This window comes from Trichomycterus rosablanca, chromosome 7 (genome assembly GCF_030014385.1).
Source record: "Trichomycterus rosablanca isolate fTriRos1 chromosome 7, fTriRos1.hap1, whole genome shotgun sequence".
NCBI lineage: Eukaryota > Metazoa > Chordata > Actinopteri > Siluriformes > Trichomycteridae > Trichomycterus > Trichomycterus rosablanca.
This window is the reverse complement of record NC_085994.1, coordinates 10,769,630-10,788,112: the sequence shown is the minus strand read 5'-3', so window position 1 is coordinate 10,788,112 and position 18,483 is coordinate 10,769,630. Positions and strand designations below refer to the sequence as shown.

The 18,483-nt window shown below is 36.4% G+C and overlaps 1 protein-coding gene across 2 annotated transcripts in view; it reads right to left on the bottom strand.

The window, feature by feature from the left end:
- Nucleotides 1-18,483, bottom strand: part of slc16a4 (solute carrier family 16 member 4) — a 31,467-nt gene that overhangs the window by 8,525 nt on the left and 4,459 nt on the right. For both annotated transcript variants that reach the window (XM_062998970.1, XM_062998971.1), the window contains exons 3-9: nucleotides 13,803-13,938; nucleotides 13,515-13,647; nucleotides 13,047-13,190; nucleotides 12,163-12,324; nucleotides 10,510-11,046; nucleotides 3,953-4,164; nucleotides 198-291 (exon numbers count right to left, since the gene is read on the bottom strand). In XM_062998970.1, the coding sequence (XP_062855040.1) occupies nucleotides 198-291; nucleotides 3,953-4,164; nucleotides 10,510-11,046; nucleotides 12,163-12,324; nucleotides 13,047-13,190; nucleotides 13,515-13,647; nucleotides 13,803-13,938 (1,418 nt within the window). The remainder of the gene's footprint in view (nucleotides 1-197; nucleotides 292-3,952; nucleotides 4,165-10,509; nucleotides 11,047-12,162; nucleotides 12,325-13,046; nucleotides 13,191-13,514; nucleotides 13,648-13,802; nucleotides 13,939-18,483) is intronic.

Below are 18,483 nucleotides of genomic sequence, written 5' to 3'. Positions count from 1 at the left end.
ACATCCACATGCTGTCACATTAGAGCACCAAATCTAATAAATTCTGCTTTTAAACTCTTACAATGATCTGATGGCACGTGGAACCGAACATGTTCATAGAATAGATCATTATGATTTGTATAATGATGATGATTATTATTGTTGTTTTATTATTATTATTATTATTATTATTAGATACAGCAAGAAAAACAGCCTACCTGCCAAAGGAGGACCTGTTAGACATCCAAGCCCCACAAAGAACATAGAAAACCCCATGGAGTTGTTCACATTTTCAGCCCCAACCAAGTCAACCTGAAAGAATACACCAGGAAATCACTGATTAGTTATATAAACGTAAAATAGTCATGATACTTTCGGCTCATTCACATTTTGTGAAAGCAGTCATGGTGTATAAATACAGTATAGCCAAATATCTGTGAGAACTATGAAGAACATGTTACATGTGGTAAAAGATAAATAGTATCTTTTGCATTAACTTTGTAACTGTTTAAGCATTATGCACTGTAGCTTTAAAATGCATTTCCAAACAGGTGTTAAAAGAAAATACAGCAACTTATTTGGTCAGAGAAAATATTTGCTAAAACAATTTGTAGCCTTGTTTTAAAAAAATATAAACATAAGGATTTGCACTGGAGATAGGCAGTGTCCTGTCTCTTTATGTGTTTGTTTGTTTATTAGGATTTTAACGTCATGTTTTACACTTTGGTTACATTCATGACAGGAACGGTAGTTACTCATTACACAAGGTTCTTTATGTGTAAACACAAAAATACACCAGTACATTCCAACACTTCTAAGATAATTCAATCAAACAGTAAGCCTACAGTATTTCTAAGTCTTTACATTTTTAAAGATCTGTTTAGTGAAGTTTGGGGCATTAGTTGCACATCATCTTTTTCACAAAAATTGCAAACAGGCTCAATTTCAGAACAAACTTTCCAGACCGGTTTCTCTTTAGAGAGTAAAATGCTACCTTTTAAAAAGCAAACCTTTGGTGTAAATATACATATAATGTAATCATAAATAAACATAAAGCTCATTATAGTTGAACTCTAAAGAGCATGTTATAGCATGTTAAAATGCTTTGGCCTTTTTCATCTGATTTGACTCCAACACTTTTATAAATTAAAAGCTAAAAAAACTGTATATGTGCAGTATAACAAAAATCATTTATTAAAAAGTTTAAAGGCTAATAGTTTTTAAGCCACAGTATAAAACTTTATTTATATGTATATAGTCTTGTTTTGGTCCTGCGTTTATTAAGCAGGAAAGCAGCCAAAATCATGACCAAACTGCTAACTAAACCAAAATGGTTCCCTGCCAGTCCCTAAAAAAACCACAGAAAAGTCATATGAAATGTTTGTGGTGTGACAGCTGCTTAAGGATTTAGTGTTGTTTAAGGACAGAGCTTTGAATGTTGTAGGTCGATTTGAAGTGTTTGTCTGCAATGTGTCCAACAAATTAGACATTCTACCAGTGTCCAAAAGAGAAGAACACTCGACCACAGTAAAAAAGTTAACTAAATAACTACATCAGTGCCATGCTCACATAATACACAAGAAAATCTGAATTTATAATTACTTTTTAAAGTACTTTTACTTTTTTTAATAACCCAGACTCTTTGTTTTTTGATGCTTAAGTGCAAAAGTGCCTGAGTTTTAAACATGGAAAATTGCAACAATTTCAAGTTCATAATGTTCCCTGCTATTGGTAAACATACTGTTCATTTAGACAGATAAAATGTGCACACCCTTCTTGGACAGCCCAGGTTGTCTTACAACATGTCACCCAGTTTAAACTGGTTGTAAAAATACTTGGCTGCATCTGAGTTCTGGAGCAAAGTTGATTGCTCTCTCAAATTACCATTTTTACCAGTTCACAAAAACACTACCAGTGACATTCTAAACTATAAACCGTTACTTAAAGTCATTCATTATAAAGCTCCTGCTAATCTTCTGTAATGGCTAATCCTTTTAAACAATTGTATTTATTTTGTTGATGCACTTTACAGTATAAACTATCCTAAAATACCTCTGAATGATCACAAGATAAAATAGTTTTTTCTTCTACATTATTTTGCTTTTACTGCTTTCATTAAAAAAGTGGGTATTTAGTTGCTATTAAAGGTGTGCAATCAAAAGTGCCCAACGTTTGCTTTAACCATATGACTTTCAGCAGTCAGAGGATAAACACTCCTGTATAAGAAAAATGGGACAGGACCAAATTGCCAAAACACTGAGCTTTTGGTGGTCTAAACAAAAAAATCTTTAGTTAATATATAAATTATAAGCATGGCAAAAATGTAAAAAAATGCACTTTTAGGACCTAGACCACTCCCCCCGTGTGCTATTTATTCTGATACAGTGAATTAATTAGGATAAAAGCTGGAGACATAACAATACATTTCTTCATGGGAAATTGTTACGGATGTAACGATGCACCAGAAGACAGTTAAAAATCTGTGCACATGTGCCATGATTCGATTCGGTTATTCTATTAAGATGAATTGATATTCACTTTAAACAGCAGAGGGCAATGGCGCTAGTTACCTTGCCTGGTTGACAGCATGTCACCTAGTTGCCAGGTAGGGGATTTTACAGTCAAATGTATTTATGTAAGGATACTTTCTTTAATTGTATTATTCATTTATTTATATAATGTTGGATTTGATTTAAAATTTAATTAAAATTTTTTTTTTACACAATAAGCATTATTTGGCATAGTTTGCACCTACCTCAGAAATAAAATGGCATTCATTATTTAGATATATAAAAGATAAGCACAAATACAGTATTTTATTTTTTTTAAGAGAAATAATAAAATGAAACTGTCTCAATTTGTCTTCAATTTCATTTTGTTTAAAATGTAAAATTTAAATTTAAATATAAAAAATTGGGAAAAAAATCATTTTGTGAACCCAGTATCGTGAATTGTATCACATTGTGGGTAGAGTGTATCGTTATATCCTTAGAAATTGTTATAAGAAATAAAACATTTAAAATCAAATACAAAGATAAAAAAAAAAAAAACAATCATCAAATGAAAACAAAGATTAAAACTACTTAAACACCATTATTGGGGCAGGTTCTCTTCCCTCATCTGGATGTGTTCTACACTGTTTCAGGATAGAATCCTGGCCATGGACTTAGAAGTACTGATTTCCGGCCCAGCCACCACACACAGTTGTGAAAAGGTCAAATACACACTAAAGGTCCTTTTGAGATGGGGTCAAAAGGCCAACATCACCTCCAAATAAGGTGTTACTATTGTAAGCCTTAAGTCTTCATTGTACCTTGATAGCTTGTCAAAATCACAAACAGGAGCAGACACAAGACACACCTCTGAGTCTGATATACGACAAATGACTAAACTCCAAAAATAGGAAGACAACTTTCACTGCACTTAAATAGTGACTAAATCACCAAAAACAGTGACCCATGTACATCACAATTCTACAGAACCCCCCAAATCATTCGTTTACTGACACTGTTGTAATCTATCCATCGTACCATTGTGATTCCCCCAGAAGCAATAATACACGTTTGTTAATTTCCTGATCATTGTTTCTACTTGTGTTATTGTAATTTTTTGTTTGTAGCATTTTCTGTTTCGACCTTTGGATGTTTGCTGGATTATGAGTATGAACAGGTCTGTTCTGACTATGTGTGTCTATAAAATGACCTGTGCTTTAAAAAAAATAAACACAACATTGTCGAGCACACACACACAACTTGTGTTTACTTGTTCAGAAAACACTCGTCAATGGGCTTGAAATACTCGTATAACAATGCAGGAGGAAAATCTGGTTCACTGTTTGAAGGCCTGGGTGGAACTGCAATGTTTCTCCTAGATCTTGCTTTTAATTACTGGATTCAACCCAACTGCTGGTATATGCTAGCAGTTTTGTTACGAAAAAACATGTAAGTAAGTACAATGTTAGTTCGGTGCTCACCAGGACAGGCAGCAGCAGTGCCATGTACCCTCCACAGAAGACTGCAAAGAACACAGCATAGATCATGAGTTGGATGTAGGTGGTGGCGAGAGGAGAAAGCAGGTTGACAATACCACACAGGATCAGATAGGTCTTGTGGTAGTGATATTTATGCACCAGGTTTCTGTCTGTCACCCAGCCAGAGGCAAGCTGAGCCATGGTTTCTGTGATACCTGTAAGAAGAAGAAGAAGCCATAGTTCAACTCTCACTGTCAGTCTATCTGTACAGAGGGCCATTAAAAAGCAGCAGCATGAAGAGTGCTGTGCTGCTGTTCCTCACGTCAACCATACTGAGCTAGCCATGTAGCTAGAGGCATCAATCAATTATGTCAGTGATCAGTGACCTTCCTGTTTGTAAATCAGTGCTAATTACACACAAGAGTTAAAAAAAACCCAAATATATATAATATATTAACAGAATACAATGCCTTTATTTGTCATATATACATATACAGGTGTACAGTACAACACAATTTTTCCACGTATCCCAGCTCATTTTGAAGCTGGGGTCAGAGCGCAGGGTCAGTTATTGTATGGCATCCCTGAAGCTGGAAGGGTTAAAAGCCTTGCTCAAGGGCTCAACAGTGGCTGCATTGCAGAGCTGGGATTCAAACTCTCAACCTTTTGATTGATAGCCCAAAACTCTACCCACTAAGCTACCACTGTCACAACAGAAGTTAATGATAGTGTGTCAAAAGTATGTGAACTATATTTTGCCCATATTATAGCAAGAAATATCAGATCTAAATTCCTTTTTATTGTTTGACCAGCAGCAATAGGAACAGAGTTTAAATTACTTTTACTATTATTGTGTTTAATAAATATATAAGAAGCAAATCTATTGTCATTTAATAAGTACATTTTCTGACCACATTTTATATAAAATGTAGAAATCCAGGTAATTCTAAAGAAATCACATTGATGTATTAATTTATTTATTTTGCCACTATATGAATGCTTTAGTCTGCATTAGTCTTGATTTGTTTATTGGTGGCTGTACAGGGCTCATCTGTAAAAAGGATAAATAAGTAAATAAGATAAAAGGATTTTTTCATACTCCTTGCTTTTTGGACTTTGTGCCAAGGGTCGTTGCATGTACAGTGTAACTAGAATGCTTTGCAGTTCAGCAGACTTTGCTGCAGTGGACTATTGATTTTTTTTTCATAAAAGGCCTTTCAGCCACAATTATTTAAAACATATATGGATCAATTGTATCAATCATAAACACACTTTAATATTCCAGCTACAAGATTAACTGCACACAGGTACATGGTATTTAGCTGTTTGTTGGGTTAATATTATATATTAATATAATAAATATTGTCATGTAAACTTCATTTCATTTGTTAATATACATCTATTCCTGTCCTTCTGGCCTGCAACACATTCGAAAAAAGTTGGGACGGGGCAATTTAGGGCTAGTCATATGGTGTGAATTCTTTCCAAAGACGTCCATGCATTTTTCAACAAGACAATGCAAAACCTTCAGGCATGGCTGCTGAAGAAGAGGGTACGAGTACTGGACTGGCCTGCTTGTAGTCCTGACCTGTACCCTAGAAATAAAAAAAAAAATGCGACAACTCATACTGTTGCACACCTTAAGAGATGTTTGCGGGAAGAATGAGACAAAATAACACCTGAAACACTTAATTGCTTGGTATCCTCGGTGCCAAAACGTCTTTCAAGTGTTGTGAAAAGGAATGGCAACATTACAAAATGGTAAATGCCTTACTGTCCCAACTTTTTTGGAATGTGATGCAGGCTTGAAATGCAGGAATGGATGTATATTAACAATGAAATAAAGCTGACCAGACAAAACGTTAAATGTTCATTTTCCCCGCTGTCCCAACTTTTTCTTATTTGGGGTTGAACATGTTCAGGTTCTTTTCACTGATCAGACATAAAGTGAGACAGCTGGACAATGTTTGTCTGTCCTATCCTGGTGTGACTCTACTTGAGCACTGAGACATTTTGTGACATGCTTGTTTGTTTAAGGCGCAGCAGGTCTAGTCAGACTCACATCTGTCTTTACCATGCGATAAACTATTACACTTCAAAAGTGAAGCACCAAAGTTTAAGAGTTTTACTATCTTTCTATTGAGCACAGACTTTCAGTGTACATGTGTGACTAAGTTCAGTAATACAGCTTTAACTGCACAGGTGTTTGTTCTTTTGTCAAGTTCCCTGGACAACCACAAAAAAGGGAATGCAGTGTCCCAACCACATCAAAAAGAAACAAAGAACTCATGCTGGGGTGTGTTGGATCCAAATGCATGTCCAATTTCCCAGTCCACTCATTAACAGTACAAGCGTTTTTGGCTCTTCTCATCTCCTGCTATTATGCCTCAGTGCTCCCCAGCACAATGTCAGCCACTTTAAAGGCACAATGGAATTGGGAAGCCCTGCAGTTGCTTAGCGACTCCCCCAGCTCTGTGACACTGAGTGGCCCACCACGAGGAGATGCTATTAGTGGCCCGAGACACACTCACTCCCCTGGTCGTCCCATTTAAAATGAATTCTGAATCAAGTTTGCGGACAGTTTTTAACTAAACGTCCAATAGCTGACCTTGAATATGAGGTGGCCACTAATTACTTTTAATAAGAATGACACACAAATGCTGTTACTTTTAAACATACTACAAAGTCAATGTTTTCTTAATCCAGTAGTATTTGGTTAAACTTTACCAGTGCTGTGCAGTGCAATCAGAATTTTTCATGACCTTGCATTTTCGACTTGCATTTATGAAGTAAACAAGCCATGAAGCTTGTACTCTCTGCACTAATCCTGTCAGATTTAAACCTTGCCATATACATATGTCTTGGTAGACAACATAATCGAACAGCAGAATATTGTAAAAGGTAAAGACTTTTTTTTCAAAAAGTGTGGTTAAATGTAATAGAATGCTAAATTTACTTAACTGTGTTCTGAAATAAATTGTATATGGACATATTTTTATCCAACAATCTTACGCTCCCATATTACACAATCCTACTAATCCAACAAGGTCTCCTCTGAGACACATACAGCCAATCACATCTTCAAAAATAAAATTATAATAAAAAAAATTCAGCCCATGCATGGTCACTGGGTAGATCAGCAGGCTTGTGGAGGGTGCTTCCTGCTCACACAACTGGCTGACATTGATGGGTGAGACAGGATTGTTGCATGATGGCCAAACAGCTTTAATTGCTACTCACCTCCTTACTGGATTTTACTCTGCTTAAGCAAGCAAAATATTTTACTTTCTGTGATGCCCATAGTATAGTGCTTCAGCTGACAATTGCTCAGCTTCTTTTTTATTTTAATGTTTTAAAAAAAATTAAAGTAATAGAAATTACAATTTGCCCGCTTCACATTTGTTATCTTTAAATGGCACGAGTGAAATTTCTTGCTTTTCGTTTCAGCCTCCGTATTCGACAAGTTAAAGCCTTTACACTGCACATGATTTTACATAAAATACAGTGAAAACAAAAGTAGGAAAAATACATAATTTGTTGCATTATTCTGCAGCATGTGTGAGTGACTGATGCATGCAAACTGCAGTAGTAACACAGATGTGTTATTAATGCCATTCAGGAACAGTATGAGTGATGCCAGCCTCAGCACTCAGCCTTGGAGATGCTCCTCAAATAAAATGCCATATTGCTGCTTACTAGTGTAGTGTAAGTGTAGTGTAAGGGTTTTAATCTGTTAGCACAAGTACTGAAATCAGTGTTCTCTGTCCCACACAAGATAACTGATGTAAACCAGCATGTGTTAATGTAAGACACATCACCTGGCTTGGAGTCAACCCTAATTAACCCTGTATTTTACATGAGAAAGATTTTTGCTAAACTTCCCACCGAATTGTCATTACTGGGGTATTTCGAAACTCAACAGCTCTGCGTTCATCTTTTATGTAAGATCATACATAACTTAATCCTGCAGCTACTTAGTAGCCTACAAATAATTGATGTGTAGAAGTGAACAGGGCTTTTTGCATCTGCTATTAAAGCTTCATTTACATTTTGCAAAGCAGAGTAGTTTGAGTAGATCTTTGATCCTTCTGCAGTGCTCTGTCAATTACTGGATCTCAAAAGCAAATGCAGGTCCAAAAATCAAACTTGGCCCCTCCAATTACTTGCTGGTTTGTTTACTGTTGCTGAGTTCATAAAAGAGTGCAAACATATTTTAGGGTTCTTGTTTTCTTTTCCTGATATTACATTTTCAGTATAGAAATTGCACATCTTCTTTACTTCTATATGTAGTTGCTGCCAATTCTTACCCACTATAGTTATGTCACCTATATAACACATAGCTATCAAATTTGAAAGGGTGAGTGCTAACCTCTGGTTTCTCCAAGACATGTGAAGTCTGATATTACAGGGAATAAACAGCTGTGTAAAACATCTTTCAAAGTTTGTAATAAATACTTGTAAAATGAGCATAATTTATGTCAAAATGCTGTGTCTAAAACTCAAATTCTATTCGTAATTGTTCAAATTCTACTTGGTCACACTAGAAATGCTATTTGCGTTGCTTTGTAAAATGGGCATGGTCAGCCACAGCTAGGAAGATTTTAGCTAGTTACAGTGGGGCCAAAAAGTATTTAGTCAGCCACTGATTGTGCAGGTTCTCCTACTTAGAAAGATGAGAGAGGTCTGTAATTTTCATCATAGGTACACTTCAACTATGAGAGACAAAATTAGAAAAAATCCAGGAAATCACATTGTAGGATTTTTTAAAGAATTTATTTGTAAATTATGGTGGAAAATAAGTATTTGGTCAATAACAAACAAGCAAGATTTCTGGCTCTAACAGACCTGTAACTTCTTCTTTAAGAAGCTCTTCTGTCCTCCACACGTTACGTGTATTAATGGCACCTGTTTGACAACGTTATCTGTATAAAAGACACCTGTCCACAGCCTCAAACAGTCAGACTCCAAACTCAACCATGGCCAAGACCAAAGAGCTGTCGAAGGACACCAGGAAGAAAATTGTAGACCTGCACCAGGCTGGGAAGAGTGAATCTACAATAGGCAAGCAGGTTGGTGTGAATAAATCAACTGTGGGAGCAATTGTAAGAAAATGGAAAACATACAAGACCATTGATAATCTCCCTCGATCTGGGGCCCCACGCAAGATCTCATCCTGTGGGGTCAAAATGATAATGAGAACGGTGAGCAAAAATCCCAGAACTACACGGAGGGACCTGATGAATGACCTGCAGAGAGCTGGGACCAAAGTAACAAAGGCTACCATCAGTAACACACTACGCCGAGAGGGACTCAAATCCTGCAGTGCCAGGCGTGTCCCCCTGCTTAAGCCAATACATGTCCAGGCCCGTCTGAAGTTTGCCAGAGAGCATATGGATGATCCAGAAGAGGATTGGAAGAATATCATGTGGTCAGATGAAACCAAAATGGAATTTTTTGGTAAAAACCCAACTCGTCGTGTTTGGAGGAAGAAGAATGCTGTGTTGCATCCCAAGAACACCATACCTACTGTGAAGCATGGGGGTGGAAACATCATGCTTTGGGGCTGTTTTTCTGCAAAGGGGACAGGACGACTGATCCGTGTTAAGGGAAGAATGAACGGGGTCTTGTATCGTGAGATTTTAAGCCAAAACCTCCTTCCATCAGTGAGAGCATTGAAGATGGAACATGGCTGGGTCTTCCAGCATGACAATGATCGCAAACACACCGCTCGGGCAACGAAGGAGTGGCTCCGTAAAAAGGTCCTGGAGTGGCCTAGCCATGTGGAGGGAGTTGAAAGTCCGTGTTGCCCAGCGACAGCCCCAAAACATCACTGCTCTAGAGGAGATCTGCATGGAGGAATGGGCCAAAATACCAGCTACAGTGTGTGCAAACCTGGTGAAGACTTACAGGAAACGTTTGACCTCTGTCATTGCCAACAAAGGTTATGTTACAAAGTATTGAATTAAATTTTTGTTATTGACCAAATACTTATTTTCCACCATAATTTACAAATAAATTCTTTAAAAAATCCTATAATGTGATTTCCTGGATTTTTTTTTCTCATTTTGTCTCTCATAGTTGAAGTGTACCTATGATGAAAATTACAGACCTCTCTCATCTTTCTAAGTAGGAGAACTTGCACAATCAGTGGCTGACTAAATACTTTTTGGCCCCACTGTAGAATTCACCACTGTGATTAAGTGATTTAGCCATGCCTTTTTCAGGCATGACTCTAACTTAGTCGTACTGGTTTTGCAGGCTTTATTAAATCAGATCCGATGTTTGCATGCTGTGTAGTGCATTTATGTGATTGTATAACTGCATCCCAAACTGCACCTTATTATGTATTAAATAATACATCAAATATGGTTAATTGTGAATTTGCCATACTATTTGGAAGAACAGTGGTTTGGGACACAGCTTATAATTACACATCTGACTCTTTTTCAGAATTGCTGATTCTTTGAATTCTTTGTAAATCTTGCCATTAAATCTATAAAGTTTGATTACAGACTGCCTTAAGATACTTTAAGGAATATTTATCTCTACAAAACACTTACCTGCCACAGATATAATGAATGATGCATCCATGGCATCAATGTCCAAAGTCCTGGCTCGCGCTGACAGGTGAAAGTAGGGGATAAAGTAGGCAAGCTGACTAAAGACGAGGGACCAGGTATAGATGCAAAAGAAAGGATTCTTTAAAAGAGAGTAGTCCAAAACTTTACATATGCTGGTCTTTTCTAGCAATTTCAAATCCATAGCTGATTTGTTACTTCTTTCCAGATAAACCTGTACTTGGCAATTGTCCAAATCATTCACACCATTTTTAACCAAGTTTGTTAGTTCCACATCCTTAAGGCTTTTCTGCTCAGTGGATGAGTTCTCGATGATGAGTGTATCCTTAGAAATGCCATTAGACATGGATGCAGCGACATTTCGACTGTTTTCAAAAGGTTCCTTTTCTGTCTGAAGAGGCAGATCTTTGCTGGGTGAGGAAGGCTTAGGGCAGGCAGGAGGCCATACATAGATGGGTCGTAGCAGCATTCCAGAGGCCACCAAGTTCAACATCAGACCACCCAAAATCAACAGAGCTCCTGTACAAGGACAAGCACATCAGTTCAATAGTATGCTTTTTGTGCTGATTCTGAAATGTAAACATAGAATCGGAATTAAAGCTTATCTTAAAGCTCATCAACATTATGCCTTTCACATTTTACATAGTCAAATTCAAAATGATACGATGGCTAGAAAAGTCAAGAAAAATGCTAAATACTATACAAAAAAATTACAAATAAACCTTTACGTGAAGTTAAATTGTCCTAGCAAAAGAATCAAAAAGTACATATAATTATGTCATTCATCAACATGAATAATATTAAAGAACGTACAAATCAAATGTGGCAAAAAAGTATTGATGTTTATTAATCAGGCAATGGCTATAAAATATCTACACACATGTAATGAACCTGCTTGTAATTTTTCTTCCATGCACAGCAGTTACACAAAATAACCTAATCTGTACTGATAAGTAGGTACAGAACAATGTGTGACGATGGGGATTTTCTTCTCCAGTAGCCCTGGTAGGATCCAAGACATCAAGAACCAACAGAACTAAATCTATATGTTATGGCATATGCTTTAAGCAGGGATTTACCCAGAATTGTTCAAAATGGGCTACATGACCAAAGAATTTAGGTTTGGCCATGAGCCTCATTTAAACCTGTGAGTAAGTTAAAGAGGAGTGTCCACAAATGAGGACCTAGGAGCCTAAAGAATATATTCAAAATTTCTCTCAGAATCCTTGCTTGAATCTTCTAATTTCTTTTATTACATAAGAAGACGGTGTATTATGTTGGCAAAAGTTAATTTCTTCTTTTCTTTAATTTTTATAGAATAAATAACTTTAACTGGTGGTTATATTATTTCCTATACTTTTAGTATAGTTTTATTTAGGTTAATTTACCCCAGAGAAATAACCATTTAAACAAGAATGGTGATAAATCTGAAGACTGTAACTTCCCCACAGGAAGTTATTGATTTTTCTAATCAGGCATCAACACGTAATTTCAAGTTTTAAATAAATCAATAAATGAATCAATGATATGTACAGATTTCTGCTAGATATCTATAGATCTTTGCAAAATTTTTATGTAATAGAAATGTAAAACCAAAAAAAAGTCTGCCAATGAATGGAGTCATCGGATATTTACCTTGCCATGCATACAGATCCAGGAGCAGCTGGGTAAAGGGGGCTAGAGCGAAGGTCAAACCCATGCCAGAGCGGCCAATGGAGTATGCCGTTGCTAACCTCTTTCGGAAATAGGTGGCAGTTACAACAGAGGAGGCTTGGTACAGGAGTGCAAAGCCAAGACCTGATCAAAAAAAGAGAACATAAATATATTTTATCTTATGATAAATTATAAGGCTGTAATATCTGACACATTCTTATTTAATGTATTTATTTCACATTTATAAAATCTACAAGTTATAATAAATACACTTTATAACAAAGTATGTGGATGTTGAACCATCAGCTTGCTGGCCATTCTATTCTAAAACTAAATATAGTTAAACTGTTGCCACAAGGTTTGAAGCAAATGTTTGATTTTATATTATTAATTTTACACACCTGTTAGAAGTGAGTGAAGCTAAAACACCTTCAGTGAAAACCTAGCCTATTCCTAAATTCATACTTAAAAGACAAGCTGCAGACAAGATACTTAAATAGGCTGCAGTACCACTATCATTTTAGGGGCACCTTAGAGGTATTTAGAGACATTGTCCACCTTTTTATCACTGTTAAATAAGGCTGCCTCTTTACATTAAATACATGATGTACATATAATATGTATAGACCTGTATACATAATATATCTGCTAAGCAGCCACTGTTGTGCCCTTAACACTGGCAAGGCTCTTAACACTGCTCCACGGGTGCCAAACAATGACTGACCCTGTGTTCTGACCCCAGCTTCCATACAATGTATGTATATATAACAAGTAAAGGTGTTCTTCGTCATCCTCTTAGCATCATCCAGAACCTATATTGTAAGAGACATTGTCCATGGCACATCATGTAAAGATGTAACACTTACCCACCACCAGCCCCATGCTGATGTACAGGTACATGATGCTGGTAGCAAAGATGCTGATGAGAAAGCCTGCAGTAACCAGAATTGCTCCCCCAATGGAGGTCACTCTGTTCCCCAGCTTAGCACAGGCTACAGAGGCCAGAGGACCTGAGGGTCAGGAACAATGGGACTCTTGTAAGGTTTGTTACAATCCTGCGTAATATTAAAACCAAGAACCAGTGCAAAGAACTGAAGAACACATGCAAGCTACAGATCCAGGTTGCTAGCATCTTATTTATAGTTGCTAAGCCATTTTAGGTGTGCGACTTTACAGTTCCAACATCTAGACAAGGAACTGTACCTTGTACTTCGTGTAAGGCTATGTCACACTCATATTCGTCTGAGTTCCTGGATGCATCGAGTGCTACAGAAATAGGCGGAACTGTTTGGCCTCGAATAAGGGGTGGTTGTGATAGAGGACAGCAGGTCTACCTCCTGAGAGCCTGATGCTGGACATGATGGAGCCGATCCAGCTGATGCTCTCGGATGAGCCACCGAAGTCATCCTGCAGCACCACAAAGAAGATGCCAAAAGTCTTCAAAGTCCCCATCACCAGCATGTTGACCTGGTCACCAGGAAAAAAAGAACAAAGCTACAGAACAACGATTCTTAATATTTAAAATCCTGAAAGTTTACTTAGCACATGAGTCTGCTGAAGGCATGCAGTAGGGCCATATGTACGTGGACACCACACAATGAGTAATATCTTGCTGTAAGTACCAGAAAGCAGTGCAGAACTACCATCCAGCCCCATCCTCCATCTGGTGGGTCAACATAACTACCCATAGGCTTCTCTTCTATTTTGGCAGCTTCGACCTTCGGCTCATTCTTGGTGGATTTGACTGCTTTGCCCTCACTGAAAACACAGTAATACTCATTTAGTATCGAACCAGTAACGAGCATGAGAGATCAGTACAAACTCAGATAATCATATATCAAATGTTTCTTTTTTTCTGCCAATGGTAATGCACAGTCACATTATATGGACCAAAGTGCCTTTCGCCCATTAAATCAAACTGACCATGACCCAGACCAGGATAAGGCAGTAGTAAAACAGACAATGAATTAATGAATGTCATTATTATCATAAAAAATAAAGAGTGGTCAGCTACTTGAAATTAACAGCTCATTAATTAGCTCCGGACCTGGAGATCTGCAATATGAATACAATTGTCAAAAGCTGGGTTACAATATTTTGCCAAGAGGATTGTCCCAATATTAAGCATGAGTTTAGTACTAGACCTCATGGTGGGATTTAAATACCTACTGGAGGTATTTTACTCACTGCTTACATACCAGAAGCCTGTAATACAAGACATCGAGCAGCTACACAGCGCTGAGAAAAGTATTTAACCACTTGTTTGTATTAAATATACTATTAAATATCTGAATATTTTAATTTCAGACAAATATATTGATAAATAGCATGTGTTTAAAACATTTACAAGCATGATGAAAATTTTTAGACACCACAAATATGATTTGTTGTAATCTATAGCATAAAAGAATTTACTTTTTGTAATGTTGTGGTTAAACTTGGGCCCACTGTCCTGAAAAAACTCATCTACAATTCCTCTGATTAACTCACAATTTTGAAATCTTTCAAAATTTTATTAGGGTACATTTAAAAAGATTAGACAGGAAAGGCATTAACTTTAACCTACTTTTTAAAATAAAAAACAGTCCTATGTTATTTGAGACGTATGTTTGAGGATTTTGTCTACTCTCAAAATTTAGTTACCTGGCTATTGAGAGTAAAGTCTTCTCTTAACATTTATGTTTCCCTTGATGCTGTGTAATCTCCACACATGTGTGTGCTTTAATTATTGACTTAATTTTGAATAGTGTAGAAACAGAAATGTTTTTGGTAGTTTTGGGAAACAGATTTAGTTTCAGCAGTTTATTTAGTTTTTGACTTTTTATGTAGTTTTAGTATTGTTTTAGTCATATTTCACCATATTTACTCTATTCTATTAAAATACTATTATGACTTATGATAAGTTTTTGTGTAGCATTTTGTGGTGATGTCTGTAATGGAAGCAATGTGTACTGTGGTTACTATACTACCAGGTCACATGCAGTGTATTTACCTATCTTAGTTAGACTGACATGACACTTTTCTTAGTAAAATGCATTTATTTGGAAGTTGATTTAGGTAATTATTAGGGCTGTCCCGATCCGATCTCACATATCGGGATCGGGGCCAATCAAGTCATTTTTAACTGATCGGAAATCGGCTTTACTAATGCCGATCATAACCCGATCTTTTGTTTTACGTCAGCATGTCCGCTGTGTGGAAATACTTTAAATTGGAAAGTGAAACGAGTCCAACAGCGACGTGTAATGTCTGCAATGCGAGCGTTTCACGAGGCGGTAGGAGCAGAGCTGCGTTCATTACTGTAGAATTTTACTGTTTATATGGTGTGTGAGTCGAGGATCACTCCGGTTTACAAAACAATAACTTTTAATCCGAGTATGAAAACTTCAGGACCATAACATACAGCTTTTACGAGTTTACGTGTTACAAGACTGAACGACATCTCAGTATCAAGCTCTCTGATTGGCTTAGTTATGTAACCGAGCGTCGTAGTGATGCACTCGCTTAATAAAGAAATAAATACATGGTATATTCACAAATTGTCGGGAGCAAAACACTTTATTAACTTCTTCTGTTCCGAATAGCGGACAGCCAGAGCCGAGCACGCTATTCCATGCACTATGGAAGCCCCAAAGGGTCAAAACACACTCACTTTGCGTAGACCCGTCCATCAAACCATTGTCACAATACAAGCACTTTAAGAACTGACTTTCCTTCATAACAAAAGAGTGACTTTCCATTTTATTTTGGTATTCAGGTTTTACTGTAATGCTGTTAAGTAACTTATTTGTTTTTTTATATTCAAGTTAAGCTGCTACACCACTTGTGAGTGGAGATTTTTGTTAATTTTTGGTGTATCACTGCATTAAACAGATTTATGTTCTTTGAATATAAAGTTCAAAGTGAAACTGTAATTATCTCACTTCATTTTTACTACAATGCTGCACTAGGTTTGTTTACTTTTATTTTGTAAAATAACATTAAGCAATAGCTTGGATGCAGGCAATTTTTTTCCTACAGCACTGCAGAGCTATTCAGTTGTTGAACATATACATTGGATTAATTTGAATAACTGTAATGTACTTGAAGTGTGCACTGTGTAAACAGTGTTATCTAGTTCTTATCTAGACAATATCTAGAAATACAAGTATCGGTTTGAGAATCGGTATCGGATCGGGATCAAAATTAAAGATCGGGATCGGGAACAAAAAAACGTGATCGGGACATCCCTAGTAATTATAAAACCTGATCATAGGTACAGAAACTTACTCAGTAACTGCAAGTGGAAAAAGTTAAGCAATCTTTTTCCACTTTTATGACTTTTTGTAGTGTGATGTGTGGCAGACAAGGTCAATGTAGAAGCTAACAGTAAAACTACTAAATAAACTACTAGGGTTTGGTAATACACTAAAAAGAACACAAAATACTACAAAACATTATAGCTACAATAAAAGCTTAACTTTAAAGAATCAGTGTGTTGACTTTAAATATAAAAGTGCATGATTAATAAATGTGATGGCTGTGTAAAAAAATTAGATAAATTATATTCCTACTTGATAAAAACACAATGACGTCATTGATCCAATTTTCTCTACACTTTCTCAGAGTTGTTGTTTTAATGCCCTACAATTACATTACATTTGAGTTATTACAAATAGCCAAACATTATTGTTCCTAATTGTTTACTCTTGTTTTTGTGACCTGCAGAACATGTTTAAAATGTAAATCCAGGGTAAACATACCTAAATTAAACAGCAAGGTTTACCCAGTATGTTAGGCTTACAAAGCACTGCAAATAATGACATTTTGTGGAGGATACATCATGTTAAAAATGTAACATACCATAAACTGAAAGTAAATAGCTAATCTTGCAGGTTAGACTTGTATGCTGCACAATTAGCATAGCAATAGGGATTTAACTACACGATGGCCAAATTTGATGATGTTTCATTATATAGTGAGCTAATTGTAGGGGTTAAACTGATTTAAACCTGAGACTTTTAATCCATATACAGAGTAGTTTTTTTATTCAATGCCATTCATGCAACTACATCTGAAAATGGTACCATTAATCGTCACACCCACGTCCTCCCCATTCTCTCCACAGCTCTTAATAAATAAATAAATAAATAAATAAATAAGGGCGGAAAATTTGGCTGAATAGCACAAATAGGGACCCATCCTGAATTCCAGCCCAGTGTTGTCAAGAATGCCCCTCCCTCCTATTACCGTCTCTTAATCTCTCTTCAATCACTACAGCTGAAGGTGTGACCTGCACTCGTAAAACAGCATAGCTTTATAATAACCAAGATAGAACAAATACATGTACATGTCTGTCCAAATAGCTTTTGTCTTTTTTCTTTAAAGTAAAATTACACTTCATTATACATTTTGATGACAAAATATTACATTTTATTATTTTATAGTTATTATTTAGTTTTGCTATTAAAAAGGTTTTCTTTAATGAAACAACACTAAAGAAATTGTGATTACCATCTCTAAATGAATGTTTAGTTTAATAACACTGGAGGTCACATACTTCACTGTTGTATTACCGCCATCATCATGTTTCACTGACTACATTTCCCAGACTCTCTTGTGCTGCTTTGTTTACATTTCACAAGATAATGGCTCTCATAGACAATATAACATTTCTCTTGTCATTTTGTAACTTTTTGAAGGAAAACATTTCTATTTTCGTTTTCAGTTTTTTTTTTTAGTTTACCTAAAATAGGGTAGATTTACCTTTGGTGTTTGCTGATTTAGTACCTTATTTTTGGCATTTACAAAGTGGCAAAAACACAAACTAAATCCACATCAGTTTAGTTAAAGGAAATCATAACTGTTGGGAATATTAATATTGTCCTCTGATGTATTTCTAAATTATAATGACAACATTGTAAGGGACATGCAAAACAGTTGAAAGGAGGCTGGAAAATCAGTAATATGTTGTAGTGCCTGTCCTAAAACACTATCACAAACTGTCAAGTTAGCTAATTATTTATTTAGTGAGTGGAAAGTTGATCACACAAGTATTTTAGCATGACTGTGTGATTCATATTCATATGATCATAGTAATAGCTGGATACAGCCACAGCCATTTACATTTTCAGCATTTAGCAGACGCTTTCATCCAAAGCGACTTACACACTGAGTGGAACACAATGAGCAATTGAGGGTTAAGAACCTTGCTCAGGGACCCAACAGTGGCAACTTGGTGGTGGCGGGGCTTGAACCGGCAACCTTCTGTTTACTAGTCCAGTACCTTAACCACTGAGCTATCACTGGCCCCCAGACACTGGA